Here is a 25,066-nt window from a genome sequence, read left to right on the forward strand (position 1 = left end):
GCTGCTGTCACTTCCTAACAATTCTGTCCCATTCAAGTTCTCCTTGTAGAATTCTTCCTGTGAGCAGTCTAGGCGTGGGCTTTGAGATGAGAACATAACTTAAAAGAGTTTTAAATACGAAATCATTTCTTAAGAAAAGGTTTAGGGCTGAGTGTAGTGGTGCAAGCCTTTAATCCCAACACTTGGGAGGCAGAGACAGGTGGAAGTTCCAGGACAGCCAGGGACACAGAAAAAACTTGTCACAAATAAATAAAAAACCAAAAGCCTAAGTTCAGAACCTTAACATTCACATTTAAAAGAAAACAGAAAACAAAACAAAACCAAAGCAAACATGTGGGTGTTGTAGTGTGCCTATAACTGAACACTAGGGTGCATAGAGATAGGTATATCCCCAGAGCTCACTGGCCAGGCACCCCAGCTAATTGGTGAGCTTCAGGTTCAGTGAGAGACCATGTCTCAAAAGATCAAGTTGATCATAAGAGACGTAGACACCTGGCACAAACCCCTGACCTCCACAAGTACCCACATACATACACACACACACACACACACACACACACACGCACGAATCTTCCAAGTTGGCTCCAGCAGAGGTAACAAGATGACAACATCACTGGCTGCAACCTTTATAAGCCCCAGTTTGTATGCCTTAGTTTATTATTTTTCAATGTCTTCCTCATTCAGTGTGTATTTTCAAGTAATAACCCAATTATCTGAGCCTCTATAGGCTCAGATCTTATTTTAATATAATTTCTAGTTCTTTTCTTATTTTTAAAAAAAAAGGTTTAATTAAGACAGGGTTCTCATTCTCTCACTGTACAGCCCAAATTGGCATGGAGCTTGAGCTCCTCCTGTCTCAAGCCCCTACATGCTGGGATTATAGGTGTGTGCCTTGCTTGTAGTTTAGACATTGCTTTCGAGGGCAAGCTTTCATATTTGGGAGTGTCAGAGTTTGGGTAGCAAACAGAAGTTCAAAGACTTACTTTGAAGTTTTTTTAAATTGTGTATATGGACGTGTGGGTATGTATGTGCACATGCATGTGAGCGCAGGTACATGTGGAGGACAGAAGAAAGCATTGGATCCTCCTGGAGCTGCAGTGGCAGGAGTTGTGAACTACCGGATGTGAGTGCTGGGAACTAACCCAGGTCCTCTGCACGAGAATGTGCTCTTAACCCGTGATCAACCTCTCTAGCCCCTAAAGTTTCAAATAACTCATCTTTCGAGTGTAGCTTGTGACTAGAATCTTGCCCTTTCCGTCCCTGTCTGCGTTTCTCTATTAATAAGCTTTTATTGTATTTGCTCTGATCGATCCTCTCGTCTGTGGAGTGTTTCCCATGGATGAAGTAGCTGTTCTGGACTGACAACACTCCCCCAAGCCCAGAAGGCTACAGCCTGATGCTCTGCTGGACAGAGTGGCCCACAGCCAACAGTTGTCACCTTCATTAAGATATCGGGAGCAGAGAAAACCGTCCTGAGACAGTCACGGAGGGGCAGCCAAAGATGTTCTCATGCTGGAGAAAAAAGGCTCTCAGCTTGGCTGGGTCTTTAATCTCCAGATGAAATGCTTCCGTCTCTGCCCACTTCACAGGACCCCTGTGCAGATAAGAGGCGGGACAGCCACAGGGCACTCTCAGACAGCACAGACAGAGGCATTACATAACAGCCAACTGTTCCGTTTCACTTTGGCAAAGTGTGAGCTCCCTCTAACCTGAAAGTGAGCATCGGCGGCAGACCTGAGGAGCACTAGGGACCAGGGCCTGTAGCCTCGCTCATTAATATTGGCCCAGCAGATGAAGGGAGAAGATCTGGAGGAAAAATTCACAGACGGACCACAGAAAACAGAATAAAAGAATGTCTTGAGTTAATTGGCAAAGACTGAATGACAGGCACAGTGTTTAAGGAGCTATCTCTGACCACTGGGTACAACACACTTCTGTATTTTTCGCACCAGAATGGGCCTTAATCCCTCCGAGCTGATCTAAAAGCCTAACTGTGGCCCAGCAGTCACCAGCAGAGTGGATTAACCCATAAAGCGGCCATGTAGACATCATTCTACTTGCCCTGTTCAGCCACTAGATGAAGTTACCATTGGTGACACTGTTTTGGCATGATGTATTGAGACCTCCACAGCTGAAGGAGGAGTCTGGACAGGTAAGAAGCACCCCTGTTGCTCTGGGTAACTGACAGGCAGGCAGATGCAGCCAATGCTGGCCGCATTATTTGTTACGAAAATCGAAACGGGGAGGGAGCCGGATGAGACTTTCACTCCAAACAGCATTTTCCCAGCAAAAGCTGCATCTCAAGGGTCCTTCAGAGCACTCTGGGAATACACAGGAGTTTACAAATCAATTTACTAAATTGGCTTGGCTGGAAACCATGCTTTTGTGTGGATCCAGCCGAAAGGTATTTTTTAATCTACCAGACCCTAGTGGGGCTCCTTCAAGCAGTACAGAGAAAGGTAACACCAGGAAGAGAATGTCAGTTCCAAGCTAAGTAGACTCCGACTCAAACCCTGGTACCAAAGGTCCAGCAGCCCTAGGTGAGTCACATGACCGCTCTGAGCCTAGCTAACCCACCGGCCTCTTGAAGTGCTGGCAGGGTAAGCTCCCTGTATATCTCAGAGTTAAGCACTGTGTCAATGTGACCTTTTCAGGACCGCTATAAGCAGCCCAGGATGACAGGAGTTCTCCCCACGCCGGCCGTTATTTCATCTCCCATAGGCCAGGGGGACAAGTGACATAAAGGGAGCGGAGCTCTGGAAACCTCACTCTGCAATGATTGCATCTACTTAACCAAACGGGAACTTCATTTAAGCCGCAAGCAGAGCCAAGCTGCACTTACAAAGACTTTTTAGATGTCAGGCTTATGCTATTTTCGATTCTGTATAATTTTGACCTTTAGATATTGTGAACTTGAAGAATTATGCAAGCAGTCCTTTTGTTTGTTTGTTTGTTTGTTTGTTTGTTTTTAAAGGAAGACCTCAAATGTATAGCAACCCTCTACCTTTGCCTTCCAAATACTGGGATCATAGGCATTGCTACCACATCTGACTCTGAGCCTTTTTTTTTCTTTTTTCTTCACATCACACCTATTTGCCATTCAGCCAGTTACCAAGTTTTCCAGGCTCACTATGACTCTTGAGTCTGAGGTCTTGAGCAGAGAGAAGGCAGAACAAAGGCCCAGACCTAGAGAGGGCTCAGGATTCACCAAACAGAAAGCTAAGAAGCGTCTTACCCGAAGTCAAACTGTGAAGGCGTTTAGTGAGGTTTTAGTAAACCACTGGAAATTAATATGGAATGAAAAAGGAAGGGAGTCTTGACATGGAGTTACATGTCCTGATGCTTCCAACTCTGAGGTCAATGTGTGCCAGTTCTCACAGCATTGCAGGAGACAGAGGCCTGTTAGGACTGGCCTGTGCCATTTCTCTCTCAACAAGGATTTATTAGACATCACTGTGTCAAAAAATGTCTGAGAAAATATGTGATTGCTCAGGACTGGAGCCCATAATAGCCTGGCCCATCACGATGGCTTGGCCCATCATCCAAGTCCTGTGGTGAGGTACAGCATCACAACGTGGAGGCCATGGCACAGCAGAGCCACTAATCTTATAGTGGCTGGTAAGCAGGGATGGAGGAGGACAAGCTAAGGTCCCAGTAAATCGGAGGGGCCTTGCCTGAGAAGACCTCAGGACACTGCTGGAGAGAAGAGCCCAGAGGCCGAAGAAGCACAGGAGCAGAAGGAGAGAGAGCACGAGCAAGGAACTTAGGACCGCCAGGGGTGCACCCACACACTGAGACAATGGGGATGTTCTATTGGGAACTTACCAAGGCCAGCTGGCCTGGGTCTGAAAAAGCCTGGGATAAAACCAGACTCACTGAACATAGCGGACAATGAGGACTACTGAGAACTCAAGAACAATGGCAATGGGTTTTTGATCCTACTGCACGTACTGGCTTTGTGGGAGCCTAGGCAGTTTGGATACTCACCTTACTAGACCTGGATGGAGGTGGGTGGTCCTTGGACTTCCCACAGGGCAGGGAACCCTGATTGCTCTTTGGGATGACAAGGGAAGGGGACTTGATTGGGGGAGGGGGAGGGAAATGGGAGGTGGTGGCGGGGAAGAGACAGAAATCTTAAATAAATAAATAAACAAACAAACAAACAAATAAATGAAGGGGAGGAGGAGAGGAGGCAGGGAAGGACAGACAGAAAACTGCCAGAAGCAGGGATGTGTGGAAGGCAGTGTGAGAGACAGAGGCTGTGGACGTGGATATGTGGACAAAGAAGACTTCACCAAATGGTTCAGAATTAGCCAAAAATAAATAAATAAATAATTTTCTTTCAAAAACTCACAACTATAATTTTTAGGTACATAGCCAAGGATTGGACTCAGCTCCACTTGAAATATTTTTAATTAATGATCCTACCCATGAATGTGCTCAATTCATGGAGAAGAAAGAGGCCATCTAGTTAGGAGTGGGTCGCAATAATGACTCCACACAACTTGATAGAAGTTGTGCATCTGTGTGAAAGAGAAAGAAAAGCTCAAATCCTAAATTAATTAGGTTAATTCACAGTGTGGCCGAAGGAAACTGCAATCTTACAGCATGATATCTGGGCTGTCAAAGTTAGACAAGAAAACATATCAGATTCTACAAAGTAAGTATTCCTGGGCCCAGAAATTACTAAGAACTCAAGAGTTTTCTTGGCTGTAACGACTTGTAAATATCTAGAAGAGCCCAGATTTTGAAGCCCCGAGGACACTTACTACAGCTAAGAAAGTTGGCAGGAAGCTTTGCACGGTATTTGGGTTTTCTTTCTGAGTTGATATCTTACCAAATACAGCCATCTGTGTTCCCTCTGGGAAAGGTTCAACCGTTCTGTTGCCACTGACATGGTGTTTGGCTGGAAAAAGAAAGAAAGAAATGTGAGTTTAAGTGTAAAGTTTGACATGCATGCTAACACATGTCATTAAATGTGTCAGTGAGCCCGTTCTCTGCAGGAGTCAGGAACACACCAGAGCTTACCCTCTTGAGAGAATTTCAATCACCTGGCTATTTTTATAAAGCCATGTGTGTACGTGCACTCATGTGCATGCATGCAAGGGCGCATGTGGGGTTAAGGAGGCAGACGTGTGTGTGTGTGTGTGTGTGTGTGTGTGTGTGTGTGTGTGTGTATGTGTGTGTACATGCGGTGGCCAGTAGTTAGCCTCGGATGTCGTTCCTCAGGTATGATCCACTTTGTTTTTGAGTTTTGATTTGTTTTATTTTGAGGCAATCTCTCACCAGCTTAGAGCTCACCAATTTGGCAAGGCTGGCCAGTCAAGGAGCCCAAGAGATCACACCTGTATCTGCCTGTATCACACTCACATAAGCTTCACTGACATATAACGGCATGTGTTCGTATGCCTATCAAGCTTTTAATCCCCAGCACAGGGATTAAAATATATGCCACCAAATCCAGCATTTTCCATTGGTTCTAGAAATCAAACTCAGGCCCCCAGGCTTGCAGGGGAAACCATTGACTGGGTCATCTCCCTAGCCCTTTACCTGAGTTTTCAACCTCAATGATAGGGCAGCTTAGACATCAAACTCTGGCATGTTGTTTTGTAAAGGAATGTGTCAGGGACCAAGTTCTTACAGGCATGGACAAAGGAAAAGTGCTGGACCACTGGTCAGAGGGTCCTTACTGAAGCTGACCATCCAAGAGAACAAGGGAATCCTTGAAATCCAGGGTGAGTAAGGATGTCTCCCCGGACGATGTCCAACAATCAGCATACTGATAAAGTTGGTATTTAAACAAGAAGTGCAGCAGGAGGCCAAGGCACCCCACTGTGATTCGAGCACTGTTCCAGGGACAACTGTTTTGAGGACCCACAGATATCCGGTGCTTATCAACAGCCCTTCAGCCCTGACGTCCCACCACCATTGCAAAGTAGAGATGTAATGAGCCTCCAGGTTGGGGCTTCCAACACACATTTGTTCTCAAGACCCCCAAGCGGAGAACCCTGGAGAATGCTCCATCTGAGCATATTTAAGTGTTGTCCTTAGTGATGCTCATATATGACTGTTTACATAGAAGAACACAGGAGGAACAACTAAATCCTGACATTCAACCTCCTCATGGCTTAAGAGTCACAACAGGTCTATTAAGCTCTGGCCAAGGGTGACCAGGAAACAACTCGAGCGAATGCCAGAGGATCTTGGTGAACCACCTGGTCCACGTGTGAGGAGATATGACACTAGATTGAGGTGGGGACCATGCCACAGCAGGCTCCTATCCAAATCATGGGCTTCTCAGCACCCTTTGTAGCATTGCCTAGGTGATGTAGACCTTGTGAGTCTGCGAGGCTCCTTTTAGTTCCCCAGATTTCATAAGTTCATCTCAGGGTTTTCTATTGGTTTTCAAGAAAGAAAATGCAAGAAAAGGGAAGCAGACAGCCCAGAGTAGAGACAGAGGGCAGGCTTGGCAACTTCCTGGGGCCCTCAGCCACTGTTGAACACAATTAGCAGAGACACGATGAAAGGTTCCAGATGACCCTGTCTGGCTCGCTCATATGCTCAAGCTCCCTGGTCATTGCATCCCTGTAAACACATGGAGACCAAGGCTCTGCCTTATCAGTACCCCCGACCCATCCCTTAACCCTGACCAATGAGCCTAGAGTCTCACCTTTACCCTTGCCAAGAAATCAGAAACTCCTTCCTTTAACCCACTAACCCCACCTGTAAGAGTTGAACCTGAGGGAAAATGTAGGTAGGAAAAAAGAGGATCTACATAACAGAACATTAAGTTCCACTTCTCATCAGGAAGCCTCACAGAGCGCTTAAAAATTACACTCATGGTTTTATCAAATGCAGCTGGTCCCTCTGGACTGGTGATGCCATTGCCATCTTGAGTCAGAGCAGCTGTGATCACCAGCACATTGCCCTCAAGAGACCAAGCTTATTAGTCTTCCTTCACAGAAGGACTGGGAGGCTTAGGAGCCTTCAGGAGACATTCAAGAGGTGCCTCTCCCCACGGATATGTAAGAGGGAAACTAACTTAGTGAGACATTCCAGTAGTGTCGCTGCCTAAGAATTGTCCAATGGACTCTCAGAGGGCACCTTTTCAAGAGTCCTCCATGCTGTTGCCGGGACCCTTGGCGGTCTGGTCAACCTATGTTCCTGTGAGTAGATCTAGTAGAACTCACTGGGTCACCAAGCTGGACTTGCATGGAGTCCTTTCTTGGTTTGTTGATGCTCTCTCTACCTGAGCTCAATGGATGTGACAGCAATGTATCCGAGGCACAGCTTAGAACAATAAAGAACTATGATATCTGCGGTACTGACGAGAGGAAACTATTTTATTACGCCACACGCCACTCATGTGGACTACAAGGACAATGAACTAAGAAGGGGATATTGAGAGGAAAGTGAAAAACACAGAGACTATGCAGGGTATTTCTTTTTATTCAATACTACCTTTGTCATTGTTAGATTCTTTTTCTCATTGTCTAGGATAAAAACACTCAAAAATTTTAAAATCCACAAAACCATAGACTTCTCTGTATAAGTTTTTTCCTTAGCAATTGGTTTCCTGGGCTGACCAAGGCTAATCTATAGTTCAGGTGAAGTTCACAAATATAAGAGAAGGTATGTCTTCTGTGGCATTGTGGTGGCATAGGAGATGTTCCCAGACCTGACTGCCTGCATCACTGCCTTAGGAACAGGCCACCATCTCCCCACCTCTTGGACTAGCTCCTGTACTACCCCCACACACTGTGTCCTGAGTCTAGCCAACTTCATCTTCCCTTTACCAGCAAATCAGCCTTGTCTCATGTTCTTGACCTCCCTGTCTGGCCTCTAGTTCTGTATCCCTTGTCTATTCATTCTTCCCAGTGTAACCACAGTGATCTTTCAACATGGAAAGAAATATAAATAATATAACATAAACTCCCAAGTACCCTTCTATGTCCATCAAAATTGTTGCTGATAAAATATATATATATTCTGAGCAAATCACTCAGGGAGGAATGGGTCATTTGGCTCAGTCTCAGAAACTTGGTCTGTCAGGGTGGGAAGGCAAAATGAACAGTGTCCTCATCACGGCAGCCAGGAGGCAGAGAGAGCACCTGTGTTTATGGGCTCTTCCCCTTTTCCTCCTATATTCCACCAGGGCTACATGGTGTATCACCCACACTCAGGGAAGGTTCCCCACCCCTTTTGCTAATGGGATCACTCTCACAGACACACTCAGAGGCATGCTTTAGGAACCTTCTCGGCAGGTCTCAATGCAGTCAAGCCGACAGGCAAGATTAACCGCATTTCGTCCTCATTACTCTGAGGCTAGTCAGTGCTGCTGCTGGCCTTCAAGGATTCGTAAGGACTGCTTACCAAGCCTCTCCTCCCTCCCCTACAGACACCTCTGCCTTGTTCACTAGGGGCTTCACTAAACATTCATGTTTCTACATGGACAAGGACCAAATTTTCCAGTGAATAATGGCAAGCTCAGAGGGCAGTAGCCACATCCCATGTCCCATTATCTCATAAACCCAGCATGTAGTGACACAGAGCTTTTCAGTATTTGTTAAGCTAGTAAATGAAATAAATAGAATTTAAAAGTCTCTTTAAGCCAATATAAAAGACCCAGTAAATAGACACACCTACAGCCCCATACTGTTGCATTACTTAATGGGAGACGGTCTAAGACATGTATTCTTAAACACCATTCTGCATGTTTACACAAACTAAACTTGATCAAGACATCACTAACTTCGTAATGAAACTTTAGGCCACCATCAGCTCTGGTCTGTTGTGATTCAAAGACTGTTGTGACATGTGACCAGATATCTGTCTGTGTGTACGTGTGTGTGTGCATGCGGGGTGCACACGTATGTGTGTTGAGTACATGTGAAGACCAGAGGACACCCTCAGTTGTCATTCCTCAAGTGCCACCTGCCCTAGTTTTGAGACATCGTCTTTCACTGGCCTGGAAGTCACCAATTGGGTTAGGCTGGCTGGCCAGTGAGCCTCAGAGATCCATCCACCTGTAACTGCCTCCCCAGCACTAGAGAGGCAAGTACACACCACTACCACGTCTGGCTTTTCTAGGGGTGGTCAGGTCCTTATGCATACAAGGCAAGGACTTCAATAACTAAGCCATTGGCATAGTCCTGTAGTATCCTCTTTAAAAAAAATACAAAGAGTGTGTTTCCCACATATAAAGGTAAACACTTAAATTGCCACTCAGAATCAGTGACCCAGCTGGGTGGCCTGGAGAGGAGGGAGTCAATGTCTCACCCTCCGATGCTGGAGCCTCCTTCCTAGCTGCTTACCTCCTTGCGTCTGGCAAAACAGCAGGGCTGACGGAAGTAGGCATGGAAGTGTTCCACACTGGACAGGAAGGAGTAAGTCTGTGCTGTCCCCTCTGGTGAGATGTCTCTATCTCATCTTTTATTCCAGAGCCTGAAGCCCATAGATAATTGTTTCTATAAATTGATTTTGCATTTTCTTCTGGAATACAGATCATTGAGTCTTACGTCAGCCCTGTGGCAGTCTATGCAGCCTTAGCGAGAGAAAGACAGGACAGGCTGGGATGACAGACAGGGCCCTGGAAGGAGGTTGTGTGATCTCGAGCCCCTCCCACATCCTGGCTGGACAACCTTGACCTATCATTTAACCTCTGTGAGGCTTTCCCTCATTCGGAAAGTCTCTCCATTATGCATTTCCTCGTTTGAACTATCTCGTGAGTGGCTTTGAGAACTACATTACATACGTAAAGCCTGGCACACTGCAAGTATTGCACAACTGCCAGGCTAGCATTGGAATCTGCGTGGGAGCTTTCTATCGAAAAAAAAACAACAAAAAAAAAACTAGATCTGAATCAGGAAATGGTGTATCTTATCCTCCTCCACACGCGTGTTCATGTCAGACATCACTAATCACTTTCCGTATCCTCCCAAAATCCTCTCTCATTAGAACAACCCAGAGAATCAATTATCATTCAGAGACAGAATATAGAACAAAATCACCTGTCAGGCCTGGCCTGAGTGAAGGAAACAGAAAGATGCGACAAAAAAAAAAATAGTTGTTTTCTTTCTCACTTCTACCAATAAACTGCAGTAAAATCCCCTCAATAATTTATCAAACTCCCTGCAGTGGGAGTTTCCTCTCATCTATGGAGGATAGAATCCAAGTGAATGCTTCCAACTTCAGACAGAGCCAACCTTATATATGCTGTATTTTACTCTATACGACCGGCAGCCTTGCTACATACATAGTACCAGAATTAAACTGTCCTTCCATCTTTGTTTGTGGGTATTGAGGGATGGGGTATTTTGGGGGGGGGTTGCTTTTTTAGTTTTGCTTTTTTTTTTTACCTGATGTCTCCTTTGAATCACTACTCATGAATTCTGGGACCCTGATTAAGTAAAATAAGGGTTACTTTAACCCAAGTACCTCAGTACTCCAAGTACCTCAGTACTCTGATAGCTAATATGGCTGCCAAGTGGCCAATGGACAGGAAACCAGTCAAAGGGATGATCCAGATCCCAGGCAATGCAGGGCAAAATGCGCAGTATTCCACCATGTCCCTCAGAACAGTACACAGCTTTAAACTCTTTGTTCACTTCTGGAAGTTTTCTGTTTAATTGTTTTGGGCTATAGTTGATCCCAGGTCACTAAAACCTCAAAGAGCAAAATTTCAAATAAGAAGCAAAACAATATACAGCTTTAGAATAAGGAGAGGAGTACTGGGGGCAGGGGTGAGGACTGTGAGTTCTTTAAAACCCAGACAAGACAGCACATGGGGGGGGTAGAGGCAGGAGGATCAGAATGTGATGTTGTCAACCTCAGTTATATAGAGACTCTGAGGCCATCCCGGGCTATAAGAGATCCTGGCTCAACAAAATCCAGCAATGAAGGATTTGTCCCTGTAAGTCAAAAGAGCACCCCCCCCCCACACTGAAACTCTGCTACAGCCACGTGTCTAAGGTATCTAGGGACCCCATAGCCAGAATTGGTTACCTATCTGGAGGTGACACCGGCATCTGTAAATGGCAGAATTCACAAGTTTATGCTCCAAAATTAGTGGCATAATTCACCATAAGAAACCAGCTAGCTCACCGAACAGAAAAATCATGCATTAGCTGGGCCCTCACTATTGATTACTGCAGGGAAGGACAGGAGGGGTAACAGGCAGAGACATCTGTGGCCCAGTCACAGCAGGGTAGAGGCCTCCAATCTGGCTGGCTGAGCACATGTCCCTGCCTCTGCTCCCTGCTCAGTGGGGGCCCTTCCGAAGCCATGTGTGCAGTTCATGGTGATGATGTGTCCTCTGTCAAGGGTAGATGAGCATGGGGGCGGATTTTCATCTATTCTGAAAGCCTCCTGCTTGAAGAACACAGAGGTTAATGTAAGCAAGGGTCAGAGTCAACTCTGACGGGCATTTTGAAAGGGACCCTAGGGACATGTTCTCAAGGCTTCAGAAGAAGGCACTGACACCACTGGATTTTGTCCTGTGAAAGTCTAAGATGCCCCAAATATTATGGCAGCTTCCTTTCTTGAACAAAGGACAACAGACACTGCCTAATCGCGTGTCTGCAGTAATACAGACCCACACACAACTACCCAGCCCTAAGATGCCTGACTTGTATCTAAATTACGATGGCTAAAACCTGTATCTTATCAAAGAAGAGGATGGCAGGTGGCAGGGAAAAGGAAGGCTGGAGAGCAGACCCACCCCTTGAGCTTCTCCTGGGCCCAAGCTCCTTATGACTGACTAGTCAATGGGATATTGCCCGGTTAGAGCATCTAGGAACAATGGCTGCTGTCCTGGAACACAGAGTCACCAGAAGGTGCAAGAGCTTTGGTCCTGATATGCCTACAACAAAAACTCGCCACAAAGAACTGACCTCACTTCAGACCACAGACACTGAGGAAAAGAGCCTGAAAGCAGGACAAGAGTTTAGCGTCTATGCCTCTGTTTTGTGTCATCGCCTTTGCCAACTATTAGCCTTTCAGTCAGATTCCTGCCCAACCCTACACATAGGCGCGTGGATCATCTAGTGGCTGCCTCGGAACTCGTAATATTAGGCTGATTGGCCTTGCTTGCCTAACCTCTCCTACCTTCTTCAGGACTGAAGATACTGAGTGCCCAGGAACACTGATCCTCATAGGCAGGTCACTCCATGAGTAACAGTCACCCCGTGATGAGTGGCCTAAGCTATCCTCACTCACCAGAGCAGTCATCTGTCATCTAGTGGAGAGAACTGAATGACTAGATGGAGCAATAGACATCCCAGAGCCAGGGGGTCCTCACAGAACCAGACCTGGAATAATGATCAGCCATACTATTGTTTACCAAGATTGCCAGGCTGTATACAATAGACTCCACTTCATTCCTTCCTCAAGCACCTGTCAATATTCCCAAACACTGGATTTAGGATACCAGCCATCTGCTTCCCAATGTCAACACATTCAGTGGGAAGTTCCATTATTACTCTGTGTTTCCAGGCCTTCAAAATGTTAAGTGGTCAAAACTGTTGTGACAACACCTTTACCCCCTGCAAAATATCCTGATAAAAGCAATTTGGGGGGAAGGCGATTGGTTTGGCTTCCAATTCCAGGTTGTATTACTTCACGGTGGCAGTGGCAAGTTCTTGAGACAACTGGTCACATCACATCTACAGTTGTGAGAGCTGAAGTTATGTTTTAAGTTTAAATGACTGTGCTTAAGAGATCTCTAAAACCAAAATGCCTCTAACCTGAAAGACCCACTTGCCCAAGGACAGGTAATGTCCTAGAATGCTGGGGGCTGTTGTTCATATAAGATAACAAGCCCTGTGTTTTCACTTCTGTAAACAAGCGTGGTTGCCCCAGCTGCACAGGATGTGCTTGATCATGTGTAGCAGGAGGTACGTAGACAGGAAATACGTCAGGATGTATGCTGGCCTCCTACTGGACAAAGATGGGAGGTATATAGCCTTATGGATTTTTGCCTTCATGAGCACCTGACTAATGGCATTTGCTACCATTCTCTGGGAACACCAGGTATGGCTCTGGCCAGTATCCATAGTATTTAATGAAGATTACTTCAAATTTGGCTCAAAAATTATAGTGTGGTTTTAGTCTCACTTGGCGGGATTAACACAGTCAAAAGCATAAAGAAATGTTCGCTGTTCCTTGTTTGTCAGTTCTCTGCTAGCTTTCTTCACTCTTACAAGGTTAAGGGCCCAGCCCACGAAACAGTGCTGCCCACTGTGGGTTAAGTCTTCCCACTTCAATTAACAATCAAGACAACCCCCACAGACATGCCCACATGACAGTCTCATCTAGGCAATTCCTTCCTCAATTGAGAATCCCTTCTCAAGAGATGCTAGGCTGTGTAGAATTGACAGCTAAAATTAACCAGCACCCCAGTTTCTAATGAGAATGGTGATCAACATTCTCATTGGGTCTGAGATGAAAAGTCTGTTGACCTCCCAAAGCAAGAGTCTCCCAATCCCTTCCCTTCTCCGGATCACACATTCAAGGCATCTGGAGGAAGTAAGCAGCGTCCGTGCAACCCCCAGGATCTGATTTTGGACCAGTCTCTTCCATCTTCAGTGGAAGAGTCCCTCCAGAACACTAACCAGATCCTGCCTCGGGACCCCTCCACACATCAAAGACAGTTTGTATGTCACTCAGATGTGGGGCAGGGACCCTGGGGGAGGAGAGAGAATCGTCTCTAGCCAACCATGCGCATGGGCACTAGAGTCCTATCTATTATTGGCATTCTGTTCTTACAGTTTGGGGCTACAGTGTTTGGGAATACAGTGTTTGGGGAAATGCTGACAACAATGACAAAAGTTATGCCGTTCTGAGGTAGAAGGTTAGCTATTTCTAAGAAATTACCATACGTGGTTTTCCGGCAGCATCAGGAAGTGGGAAGAATAGGGCAAAGGAGGGCAGGCTACACAGCCTACTCAGTAAGGAGAGACAAAGGCCCAGAACAACGACAGCAGGACAGGAGCTGCTGAAGTGTGCTGGATTACAGAGGACTTTTCTTCCTTCTTCACATGACTGGGCTCTAGTTTTCTTTTTGGTTTTTGGTTTTTTGTTGTGTTTTTTTTTTTTTTCCTGAGAAGCCATTATTTGATAATCAGTCAACTAAAAATAAAAGGAAAAACCATCAAAAGACAGTATTTTAAAAATCAAAATGTTGCACTGGATGGTGGTGGCGCATGCCAGTCCCAGTACTAGGAAGGCAGAGGCAGGTGGATCTCTATGAGTTCAAGGTCAGCCTGGTCTACAAGAGCTACTTCCAGAACAGACTCCAAAGCTACAGAGAAACCCTTGTCTCAAAAAAAAAAAATCAAAATGTTTTCTTCTGGGCTCAATCTGATCCACAAAGAAGGAGGGAAGGCCTCTCAGTACGAAAATCACCAACAGCTCCACTATCTGCCTGCCCCTCCTGTTTGAACCTGCAATACCCTTCCTCTCTATGATCCAAGCACTTCGAACTCAGTCTTGCCCTGAGGAATGAGGGCTCAGCTGCTAGGATCTAGCAATGGAAGCAGCTGTGTGACCAGGCTATCTGTTTCTGTCTGATGGGGGTTGAGACATTGATCCAGACTTGGGCAGGGCTGATGAGTTCATTAGTTCATAAACTGTGCAGGAAGGATGAAGAAGGCTGATGGGGGTGGGGACAGGGAGCACAGAGCTGCCCCGCATGTCACAGCGGAGGAATCCATCCTCTAGCCAAGCAAGTTGGGAAGCTTATGGGTTGCTGGTTCTCTGCCAGACTCTGTGACACAAAGAGAAAGATGAAGTGTCTTCCCTGTCATCAGCCTTCATCAGCGAGCACAGCCAACACCCTCCTCGAGACTGCTGGTCCTAGCCATGCGCCCTAGCTTCTGTACCAGAGAAGGCTGTTGCTCTTAAAGCTCCCCGCTCTGGTGCAGTCCCCAGGACACCCAAGCTCCCAGGCTCACCCCATCACCCCAGGAAATGCATTCCATCATCACCCCTTTCATCTGGAGTGCTTCACTTTGGGGATGTTTTTATTAATCACCACATTGAACCACAGCTAACTTCTGCACTTGGGAATGCATGCAATATTACAGGATGGAAATTTCCGGACTTCATGAACCCCGCCCCCTCATTAACACAAGTAATTCCTAATGACTATCAAAATCAGATCATCTTGGATTTGGGGAGATGGCCATTAGTAAAGTGCCTGCCACCCTAGCTTGAGGACTTAAGTTCAGATGTCTGGCACGCCTATAAAGAAAGCCAAGCATGGCTGCACCCCTCTGTGCTGACTGCACACAAGTGCTGGGGGAGAAAGAAGACAGGCAGATCCTTAAACTCAATGGCCAGCCAGACTAGTCAACCAGGGAATGTCAGGGTCTGTGACAGGCTCTGTCTCAAATAGTAATGTGGAGAGCAATAGAGGAGCATCACTATGTCAACCTCTAGCCTAATATATATACATACACACACGTATACACACACACACAGACATGCCTATATCATGCTGATACACACATTTAAAAAACATAATCTTGAGAGTATAAACTGCATTTTTTAAAAAAAATTACTTTATGGGTTAAGATCTGTATTTTAGTCTGAAGGACTCAGTGATGTCCTTGTGAATAGAACTGTTGAAAATGATGGCAGCAAGGTGGTGATGGTGCACACCTTTAATCCTAGACCGGGGGGGGGGGGGGGGCAGGCAAATCTCTGTGAGTTCGAAGCCAGCCTGGTCTACAAGAACTGGTTCCACGAAACCCTGTCTTGAAGAAAAAAAGGAAGGAAGGAAGGAAGGAAGGAAGGAAGGAAGGAAGGAAGGAAGGAAGGAAGGAAGGAAGGAAGGGAGAAAAGAAGATGCTGGCACACAGGAGTAAGTCAAGACCAGTCCCCCTTCAATACTAACATGTTACTGTGACCTATGGCTTCTAAAGCACGGTGTAGATTTTAATATGCATGGCAAACATATCTCTGCAAAAAGACAGAGAAATCATACTTCTAATACTGTTTGAAAAGACGTTTGTCTCCTAAGGCTTGTAGGGGCTGAGCCAGGATAGATTGTGTTGCTTTACAGCCCTGGTATACTGCTGACGCAGCTATTCACTTTCTCTCTGGTATCTGTCCAGGGAGATCGGTTTGGGCATATCAAAATAACAGCATCACATCACAATCAAGTCCTTGGGATGTAATAAAGGTACGGAGGCCTCGGAGGCATCTTCTCATCCAATCACCAGGCACGCTATTTTCTTGGAGCCTAACCCGGGGCTTCTTGTACCCACTGAACGCGGCTTCCACTAACAGTTCCACACACAGCCATGGAGGAGCCTGTTCACAGTTCACTGACATTCCAAGCATTCTGCTCATCTCTTCTGTCCTCTCAGGGACCATGTCAGCTCAGGCAGGTGACTACACCTTCCCTTGGCGGCACATGGGCTGCCTGAAGGTGGTATATGGTGCTGTCAGCTGTCAGTCAGCCGCTGAGCGGGAGTGGCCTGATGACTCCCGCCCTCACCCCGCCCTCACCCCGCCCTCTCTGGCAGTGATAAATGGCCAGCCTGCTGCTCAGCTGAGCCTGTGGGGCCCAGCCCTCCCCACACAATCTGTTCTGGAGGCTAACCCCCTTCCCTATAGTGTCTCTGGCACTATCAGCAGTGTTCCACTTAGGTCTGGAGAGAGCGGGCCTGGTTGGCTCTATGGCTGCTGTTCTTCCACAGGGAAGGAATCCTGACATTATTCTGTGCTGGAAGCACAGACTAGATTGGTACAAACCTCACAGCAAACTCAACTCCACTCGTTCCCCTCCACCCGGGGAATGAAGCAGATACAGCTAAAAATTGGTGATTTTCAGAAAGACAAATTGGGGTGGGTATGAACACAATGCTGGCTTTGTACAGTTGGCCTCTGCTACATGAACAGGCTCCCAGTTGCTGAAGTCATTGTCTGCTTCAGAAGATCAGAAGGGAAGAAAAATTTCTAAGGAGATTAAAGTATTGCTAAAGAGGTGGGACACTGGCAAGGCTCAGCAAAGACCGGGGCTGCAGGATGGGATACTGTTCCTTTGCTTATGGATAAATAGTAAGTGCAGGGGTCATACATAAAAGAGCACTAGCAACACTCTGCTGAGAAAAGAATCCTGTTGGGTAAGAATGCATCCTCATATGCAACAAAGGAGGGAAAGTACAGGAGAGGATGTATGACACACTGAGGTTTGCTCAAAACACAACACACACACACACACACACACACACACACACACACACAGTTCTTTAGAATCAACTCTTCTTGGAGACAGAGCACCTTTGAATTGGCTGCCCTAAAAACACTGTCTAAGGGGGAAGTTAGATAACTCAGTAATACCCATATTGAGAAACAAAATGAACAAAACTTTCTCTCTCTCTCTCTCTCTCTCTCTCTCTCTCTCTCTCTCTCTCTCTCTCTCTCTCTCTCTCTTGGTTTTTCAAGACAGGGATTCTCTGTAGCTTTGAAGCCTGTCCTGGAACTAGCTCTTGTAGACCAGGCTGGCTCGAACTCACAGAGATCCTCCTGCCTCTGCCTCCCAAGTGCTGGGATTAAGCTGTGTGCCACCATTGCACGGCTATTTTTACTTATCTTTCTATGCTAATCAGAACGTCTAAGCTTTCTGCACATGGATCTGGACATCTAATGCATGAAGGGACAGAGTAGAGGGCAAAATGCTGAGCGTCTACTACCTTCCTTGTGTGTGCTCAGGCACACATTTGCAGATAGGTCACTGGTGCTGAACGCGTCAAATGGGGGGAAACACGAGCTAAATAATCCCAAGATAACTCCAAACAGAGTATTCTAATGTTTTTCTTTATTAAAAGGGAAAATACACGGAACAGGAACAGGGATCCCACATCAAGGTGTGAAGCGCAGGAAGAAGAGACTGAGCTGGGTGGGACCCTGGCTTTTGGTACTCTAAATCACGCCCCAACCTGGTCCAGCCTCTTAAAGGCCATTGGCTAACAGAGGCTCCCCATCAGGTCATTTCTTGGAAAATGTCCTAATGACTCACTGGGCCTCTGCTGAATAAAATGGGATCAATGTTTGAAAAGGCAGGACTCAAGAAAGGGGAAGGCAGGAGCCTTCCATAGAACCTACACTGGGGCCAAGCTGATGTCTGTCTCTGCAGGGGCCATCAGTTTCTACATAGATATGCCTGAAGGGGAGTCCAAAGTGGATCAGGGATTTGGAAAAGCCTGATTTAGACCCTACAGCCCCAGAGATGGAGAAGATAACTGTGACCTGTCAAACCTCAGCTACAAAGGGAGTTAGTACAGGCCCAGCAGAAAATCTGTTTTGTGTAGAGTTATATCTTGATAGGTTTGCCAGGTTCTTAGTGCTAAGAGTAAATTACAGTAATCAGTGTTTTCTGTCACATTCTCGTCCCTGAAGACTGAGAGCTCAGAGTATAAACTATTGGGGGGAAGGTTTCTGGGAAGCAGCCAAGGGAACACAGGCAAGTCCCCAACTTAAAAATAAGTCACACTTTGAAAGCAAGTTTATGAGGCCTGGGACACAGAGCCCATTTCCCATGAACATGCTAGCATATATGGTGGTGAGCCACCCCTACTTGGGCCTGCTTGGCCTGTAATGAATCTGCAACAGAACTATGCCCAGGATTCTGGCCACGATTTAGGAAGTACTTCTGCAGTGAGAGAATACATTCTTAAGTTCTCCTACTTAGCATCAAGAAAACACCCTCAATACTGATAACTTGCCACTTCTCCAAGCTGCCCAGCTACTAACCTGACTATAGAGACAAATCTCAGGCCCATGGAGAGCTGATTCCCTCCCACTTAGGGCAGAAATCACCTGCTTTAGAACAGCCGTCATCTGAATGCAGCACACATTTCCAATGCCAAAGCCCAGTTCATGTCAGGACAGGAAGCTCAGGGTCGTTCATTAGGCTGGAACCCCGGTGCCCCAGGCTATGGTGTCACCTGAAAACGGGGTGCTGGTGGGGTTTGGTGAGCTTGAGGATGGGTACTCCCCTGGCTCTAAGTGCACACTCCCAACTTCTCTGCCCTGCTCTGTCAAGAAGGGTGGCTTGGATGCCCTCCCCTTGAGTGTGAGCTGGGCTTAATGTGCCTCTGTTGGATTGAACACAAGAGTGACGGGAGGTCCGCTCTGAGCAGAGGTAGTCACAGACATCTGTCCATCTGTCCTAAACGCCCTCTGGTTCTCTCCTGGGTGGCTCACACTAGGAGGCATCTCTTGCCATGTGATGAGGCAGCCTTGAGAGGAGGCCCATGTGACAAGACACTATGCCTTATGCAAGGTCACAGAGATGCAGGCATATGACACACAGCAGTCTCCTGAGGGACTCTGACCCGGGGACCCAGCTGGGCCACAGACAGATTCCTGACCTCAACGCCATGAGATTAACAGGGAACTGTTGTTTTAAACTGTGAGTTTGGAAATACTTATAACCCAGAAATATGAAAGTAAAATAGTAATATGTTCTAATGAAAGAACCCATGCAATTTATTTACTTTTTTTTTACAAAGAAAAACTAACTATGTAAGCCAAGAAAGCAAACCACTTTTTATATAGTTGATTTCCATAGGAAGGAAACAATAAATTTCCAGTCTCACTGATTTGCAAATCAGTCCTTGGAAGAGGAGCCATTTCTAAGTTGCAGACCCTCGCTATGTGGTTTATTTTCTCCACAGATGTGCCCCAACCCCACTCCCGTGTGCAGCGCATTGCTAAAGCAGGCATTTCTGAACCACAGTAGGGACTGTGCGGAAAATATCCGAGCCAGGCTTTTAGCACTTTCGCGATGATTTTGGCAATTTTTATTCATTTGCGTTATCCAGGGGATTGTTAGTGGTTTCCTGCGCTGCTTTGTTTGGGAAGTTCTAGCTCTGCTTTGCAGGCTTTAGAAAAACAATGAAGAAAAACGTTTTCCCAGAATTCCCAGGGAAGTTAAACTTAAATTCATGCCAAAGGCCTCACTACAATAGAAAGCATTTTTATTTATTTTTTTAATTTTGGTGGTGTATTGCTTGGTTGGCTGGTTTAGTTGAATCTGAGAGCTTTCCCCTTTGTTTATATGAAAGAATAAAGATGGTGAGATTGCCTTTTACTCATGGTGATACACTGACAGATCTTTTCATCACTTGTGTAAGGGAATAAAAATCAAATCTGGAAAATTTAATTGTGGTTGACATTGGGAGGTATTGTCAGGTAAGTGCACAGCCCTGTCTCCCACTTGTCATGAAAATGAGGACAAAGATCGCAGGTGACAAAGTCTCAACTCAAAGGTGCTTACCAAAAACTCCTGCACAACAGTCTGGGTCCAAGTAGGCAATGGGAACCACACAGTGCTAACCAGGGGAAGTCTGTTGTCCAGAACACTATGATGAAAGAGTCACTCTGTGGACTGAGGAACCTTGCTGTGGTGCACTAAGGCTGAGGTAGAGGACTAGGAAAAGATACCTTGGGAAAAGGTGGCATCAGCATCTTTGAAAGATGCTCAACTTTTCTTCCCCAGGAGGCAGGCACCTAGGGTAACTGCTAAGCCTGTGGAGCTGGAGTCCAGGGCATCTACAGAGTTCCTGGGCACAGCTCTGAGCATCATCAGGGCAAGCCTGGGCAGCACAGGGATCCTGGTCTTCCATGGAACGGTTATCATCCACTGAGTCTAAGCAAACCAGAACTGTTTTCTGGAACCACAACAGGGCAGGCTTTGCTGGATGTCCTCACACCCACACCAGCCTTGACTCCATAAGAAATGGTCAGGAGAGACCTTTCCCAGCAGTGTTCCCTGGTTCCCTCTCCCAAGAGCCCTTTGTACTAGGATCACATGAACTGAGTAACACCAAAACAACCCCTGTGTTTATCTCAGAGCTTATGCAGAGGGGATAAAAGGAAGCAAGCAACAACAAAAACTCACATACCTTGGGAGATGCAGATTACCCAAGTAGCACAAAAAAAAATTAGAAAATTTGACCTAGGAAACTTCATGCTCATAGATTTTCCCTGGAAAGTTCTGGATACATTTAAAGAAGACAAGACTGTCAGCCCTATGTAAACTACTTCATGAAAAAAAGGAAGAAGGGATTTTGCTCAGCTCATAATACCCACATGACCATGAGGTAAAAACTAGGAAAAAAAACACAGAAGAACTATAGACACTTCCCTTCCCTGTGAACATAAACACAAAAACCCTCTAAGAATACTGAATGTAGGAACAGAACAGAAGGATAAGAAACACAACCAAGTGGGTTGGTCCAAGAACTTGTCATTTAGACATCCAGAAAGTCCAGCAATAGATATCATCACATGATAATAAACTAAAAATCTGTGTGTATGTGTGTGTGTGTGTGTGTGTGTGTGTGTGTGTGAGAGAGAGAGAGAGAGAGAGAGAGAGAGAGAGAGAGAGAGAGAGAATGTTTCCTGCTGAAAGACTACATTTCCCAGCTTCACTTGCAGACTACAAAAGTCATTTCTGACCCTGTAAAAGGTCATGTCCCACCTTCTTCTGGAGGTATTTGGCCATCCACACACATGGGTTACAAAGGTGCCCCCTCGCTGTGAATAAACATGGTCCTACCCAAGGTCTCCTTCTTTCTTTCTCTCTATAGCTGCCTTTTTAATAATCTAACAGGGGGAAAAATCCAGATCTTCTCAATGGATTCTGAAAACCATTTGACATAATTCAGCCTCTATTTGTGAATTTTTTTAAGTTCTTGATAAACTAAGATGAAAAGTTAATAAAGGATACCTTAAGAAAAAAATCTACATATGATGCTTTACCTCATACCATATAATGGCAAAACAATAATGTTTTCAGCCTTCACTTCCATACTTAATATGGCAGTGAAGGTCCCCATCATTTCCCTAGTAGAACAAAATCACTACAGAATTATCTCAGAGAGAAGTAACCAGAGAATAAATCCATTCCAACAGGTAACAAGATGTTAAAGGACCAGGATCTTATAAGCTTAATTTTAAAACAATAATAGCACATAACTATCGCTTGCTGATAAAATGCAATATAATCAAAACATTTTAGGAAGAAATACTGACAAGGAAGTTGTATCTTATTATTATTATCCTCCTCAGATGAACAGATCCTAGTTTGCAGTAAAAAGTATGATATAAATGTCCCTTTGTGTGGGGGTGGTCTTCTTAAAGGGTGGCTGTGTAAGTCAGCCCCTCCATAGAATCCTGGCTGCAGCATACCTCATGAGGCCTCTAGCACCCAGCAGGGAGGGGCTGAGGAGGAAGCTGGCCTTGTGCTAAGGAAACCAAGTTCTCTGTGAGTCTCCACTTTCTTTCTTGTGCATTATAGTTAGAATATGAAATATTCACCACAGATTCATGTGAACAGTTGGTCCCCAGCTGGTGGCACTGTTTAGGGAGGCTGTGGAGTCTAGTTGGCTAACATTAGTCTGAAAGGGTGGAGATTGAGGGTTATGGTCCAGCTCTGCCTCTGGCCTGAGTTCATCCCTCCACCACCCTCCGCCTCTCCCTGCTTCCTGATCTGCTGAGATGTGAGTGCGGCCCCTGTTGCTCCCACTGCCACCAACAGAGGTGTAGGACACTGCCATGCCCACTGCGAGCCTGAGCTAAGGTAAAGCCTTCCTCCCCTCAGTTGCTTCTATCAGGTGTTTCACCCCAGCAAGGAGAAAAGAAACTAATACACTGTGCTTCTTTCCAAAGTCTGCAAAGAATGACAACAGTCGGCGGACAGCTTCACTCCAGGGACACCCAAGAGCGGGTCCAGTGCAATCCCTCCAAGGCCATCCAGAAATCATGGGCCAAGTCCCAGAGGTCCCTGTGGATCACCTGGTAGCCAAATGCAGAGAAGCACTCAGCAGTGCTGTCTTCACGGGCACATAGGAGGACTGGCAGCTGGCTGCATCGCTTTCTGGAGCAGAGAAAGGGCGCTGAAGCAGCCTTCTGTGGCACAATGGCAGGGACCCGTGTCTTTCAAACCCATCAGAGATGAAAAGTGGAGCTAAAGTTGAAGCCTGATGGGAGCCCCAGCTGAAAAGAACACACCGGGAAATTGTTCGAAAACAAAAGCAATCCCTCTGCCAACACTAAAAAGCATGAATTTACAGGATCAGGCCTCAGAATGGCTCATGACAGCTCATACAAAGAGATCTAAGCCTGGTATTTTTACAGAAACCAAAGCAAGACCTTTCTCTCTATACGGAGCTCAAAGATAAATGGCATATAGGATTTAAATCTAACATTTTCACTGAAGAGACAATAGTCTCCCAGCAAGACTGACCTTATTTCACGCAGAGGCGGCTATCCACTCACCGTTACCTCTCCCACCCCTTGAAGCCCAGCCACCGCTGCCCGAAATCCTTCTAGGTGACAAAGCTTTCTCCTGCAGTGGAAGCTTTAAACCATGCATGCTTTTAAGGGAATGAGCAGAGACAATTTTACCCGGAAGTAAATAAATGGTCACCATCCAACATTCCCATGGCAGGTGTTGGCAAAAAATGGTCAACCAGTCAAAACCAGTTTATCTCCTGTTTTTCTATGGTCCATGGTCCATGAGCTGAGGTTTGGTATTTTCTGTCCTTTAAAAAAAAATGGTTGAAAATCATTCAGGAAAAATGATTCTCAAGACATGAAAATTCTATGAGATTCAAATTCAAGTGTCATCAAGGAAAGTTTCCTGGAGCAAAGCCACACTCACTTGTGTATATACTGTCTCTGCTGCCTTCATTCTCCAACAGCAGACACAGGAGCTGTGACCGAGACCGTATGGCTTACAAAGCCTGAAACATTGACCATCTGGACCTTTATGGAAATCGTTTGCCAGCCCTGTCCTAGACCAGTTTGAGAAGAATATTAGGATGTGATGTTGGGGTGGCAGTGGTCAAGAAAGGCCCGAAGCACAGAAGTCAGGCTCACCGTACCCATATCCAATGCATGGCAGGATCGTTAGAAAGGGAGCATCAGTTGGACCCATGTGTAGGATAGGATATAATGTGCTGTAGCTTTGTGTTCTGGTCCCAGAATGTTGCCTTTCAACAGATCATGTGACCCCTCTGAACTTCAATAACTCATCTCAAGGAATAACTGGGAATAAATAACTTTTCGCAGAGTCACTGTGAAAAGGGTGAGGGGATGGCTCATGGGAAAGTACCCAGCTGAGCAGCAGGGTTCAGCTTTGAAAGACAAGTGGGTTTCCATAGGAACATGGGGTTCTAAGGCGAGGAAGGGAACTGAATGGTCAAGGGAGAAGAGATCCCTGAGGCAGAAGTGGTCAAGGGACCTGGCATACAACCATTCCTTCGCAATTCTTCTGGCTATCAATTTCCCTTCTCCACTCATGCCCCCTTCTTAATGACTTCCCAAGTCACCCATGATTATTTCTTAGCCCACCATAGTTACTAGGGGTTAAATGTGCCCACAGCTCTCATGAATCTGCCAGACAGCATCTTCACAACATCTATTCTGACTCACAAAGTTTCTAGCTCACTTCCATCTCCCTGTCATCAGATCACCTGACCTACTTGTCTCCCCTACCCCCAATGCGCTTAGGGAACATCTTTGCAGGCAAAACTTAGATCACCCAGCTGCTGAGGAAGAATGGAATGAGATTCCTAGGACTTGGGGAAATTTGTAACAAATTTTAATGTCTGTTAGACCCTAATCACCATTGTATGCTGATAAACCTCCCCGCAGCCAGCTGTCTACCCCATTGCTGAAGAGGACTCGTATTCACTGAGGGTAGAGCCGCCTCCAGAGATGGACAGGCAGGGGCTCTGCAGAGGCAGTAGCAGCTTCTTAGCCTTGAGATAGAAGATGCCACGGCAAATGGTGGGAATATTTGCCAAAAGCTGAAGGAACATGAGGAAAGAACGATTGAGAACCAGATCTCAGGCAATAATGATCTTAAGACCACACCTGCCCACTGCTTATTCTCGTGTTTTATTCGATAGCATTTACTTCTTTGCCTTCATTCACCCTTTCTTGCTCTTCTTCCACAGAGGACGTGATGACATCAGACTACATGCTGTTCAATCTGAGCACCAGATTTTCAAAGGGAAAATCTAGTTGTGAGTCCCAGTGGCACAAT

General features: G+C 46.0%; 1 protein-coding gene across 5 annotated transcripts in view; it reads right to left on the reverse strand.

Annotated features, from left to right (window-relative positions):
* Msra (methionine sulfoxide reductase A) overlaps nt 1–25,066 on the reverse strand; it is a 316,316-nt gene that overhangs the window by 187,735 nt on the left and 103,515 nt on the right. For 4 of the 5 annotated variants that reach the window (XM_075949689.1, XM_075949691.1, XM_075949693.1 and 1 more), the window contains exon 2: nt 4,838–4,906. The exons of the other annotated variant lie outside the window; for it this stretch is intronic. In XM_075949689.1, the coding sequence (XP_075805804.1) occupies nt 4,838–4,906 (69 nt within the window). The remainder of the gene's footprint in view (nt 1–4,837; nt 4,907–25,066) is intronic. 5 annotated transcript variants of the gene reach the window in all.

This window comes from Microtus pennsylvanicus, chromosome 15 (assembly GCF_037038515.1).
Source record: "Microtus pennsylvanicus isolate mMicPen1 chromosome 15, mMicPen1.hap1, whole genome shotgun sequence".
NCBI classification, from domain to species: Eukaryota; Metazoa; Chordata; class Mammalia; order Rodentia; family Cricetidae; genus Microtus; species Microtus pennsylvanicus.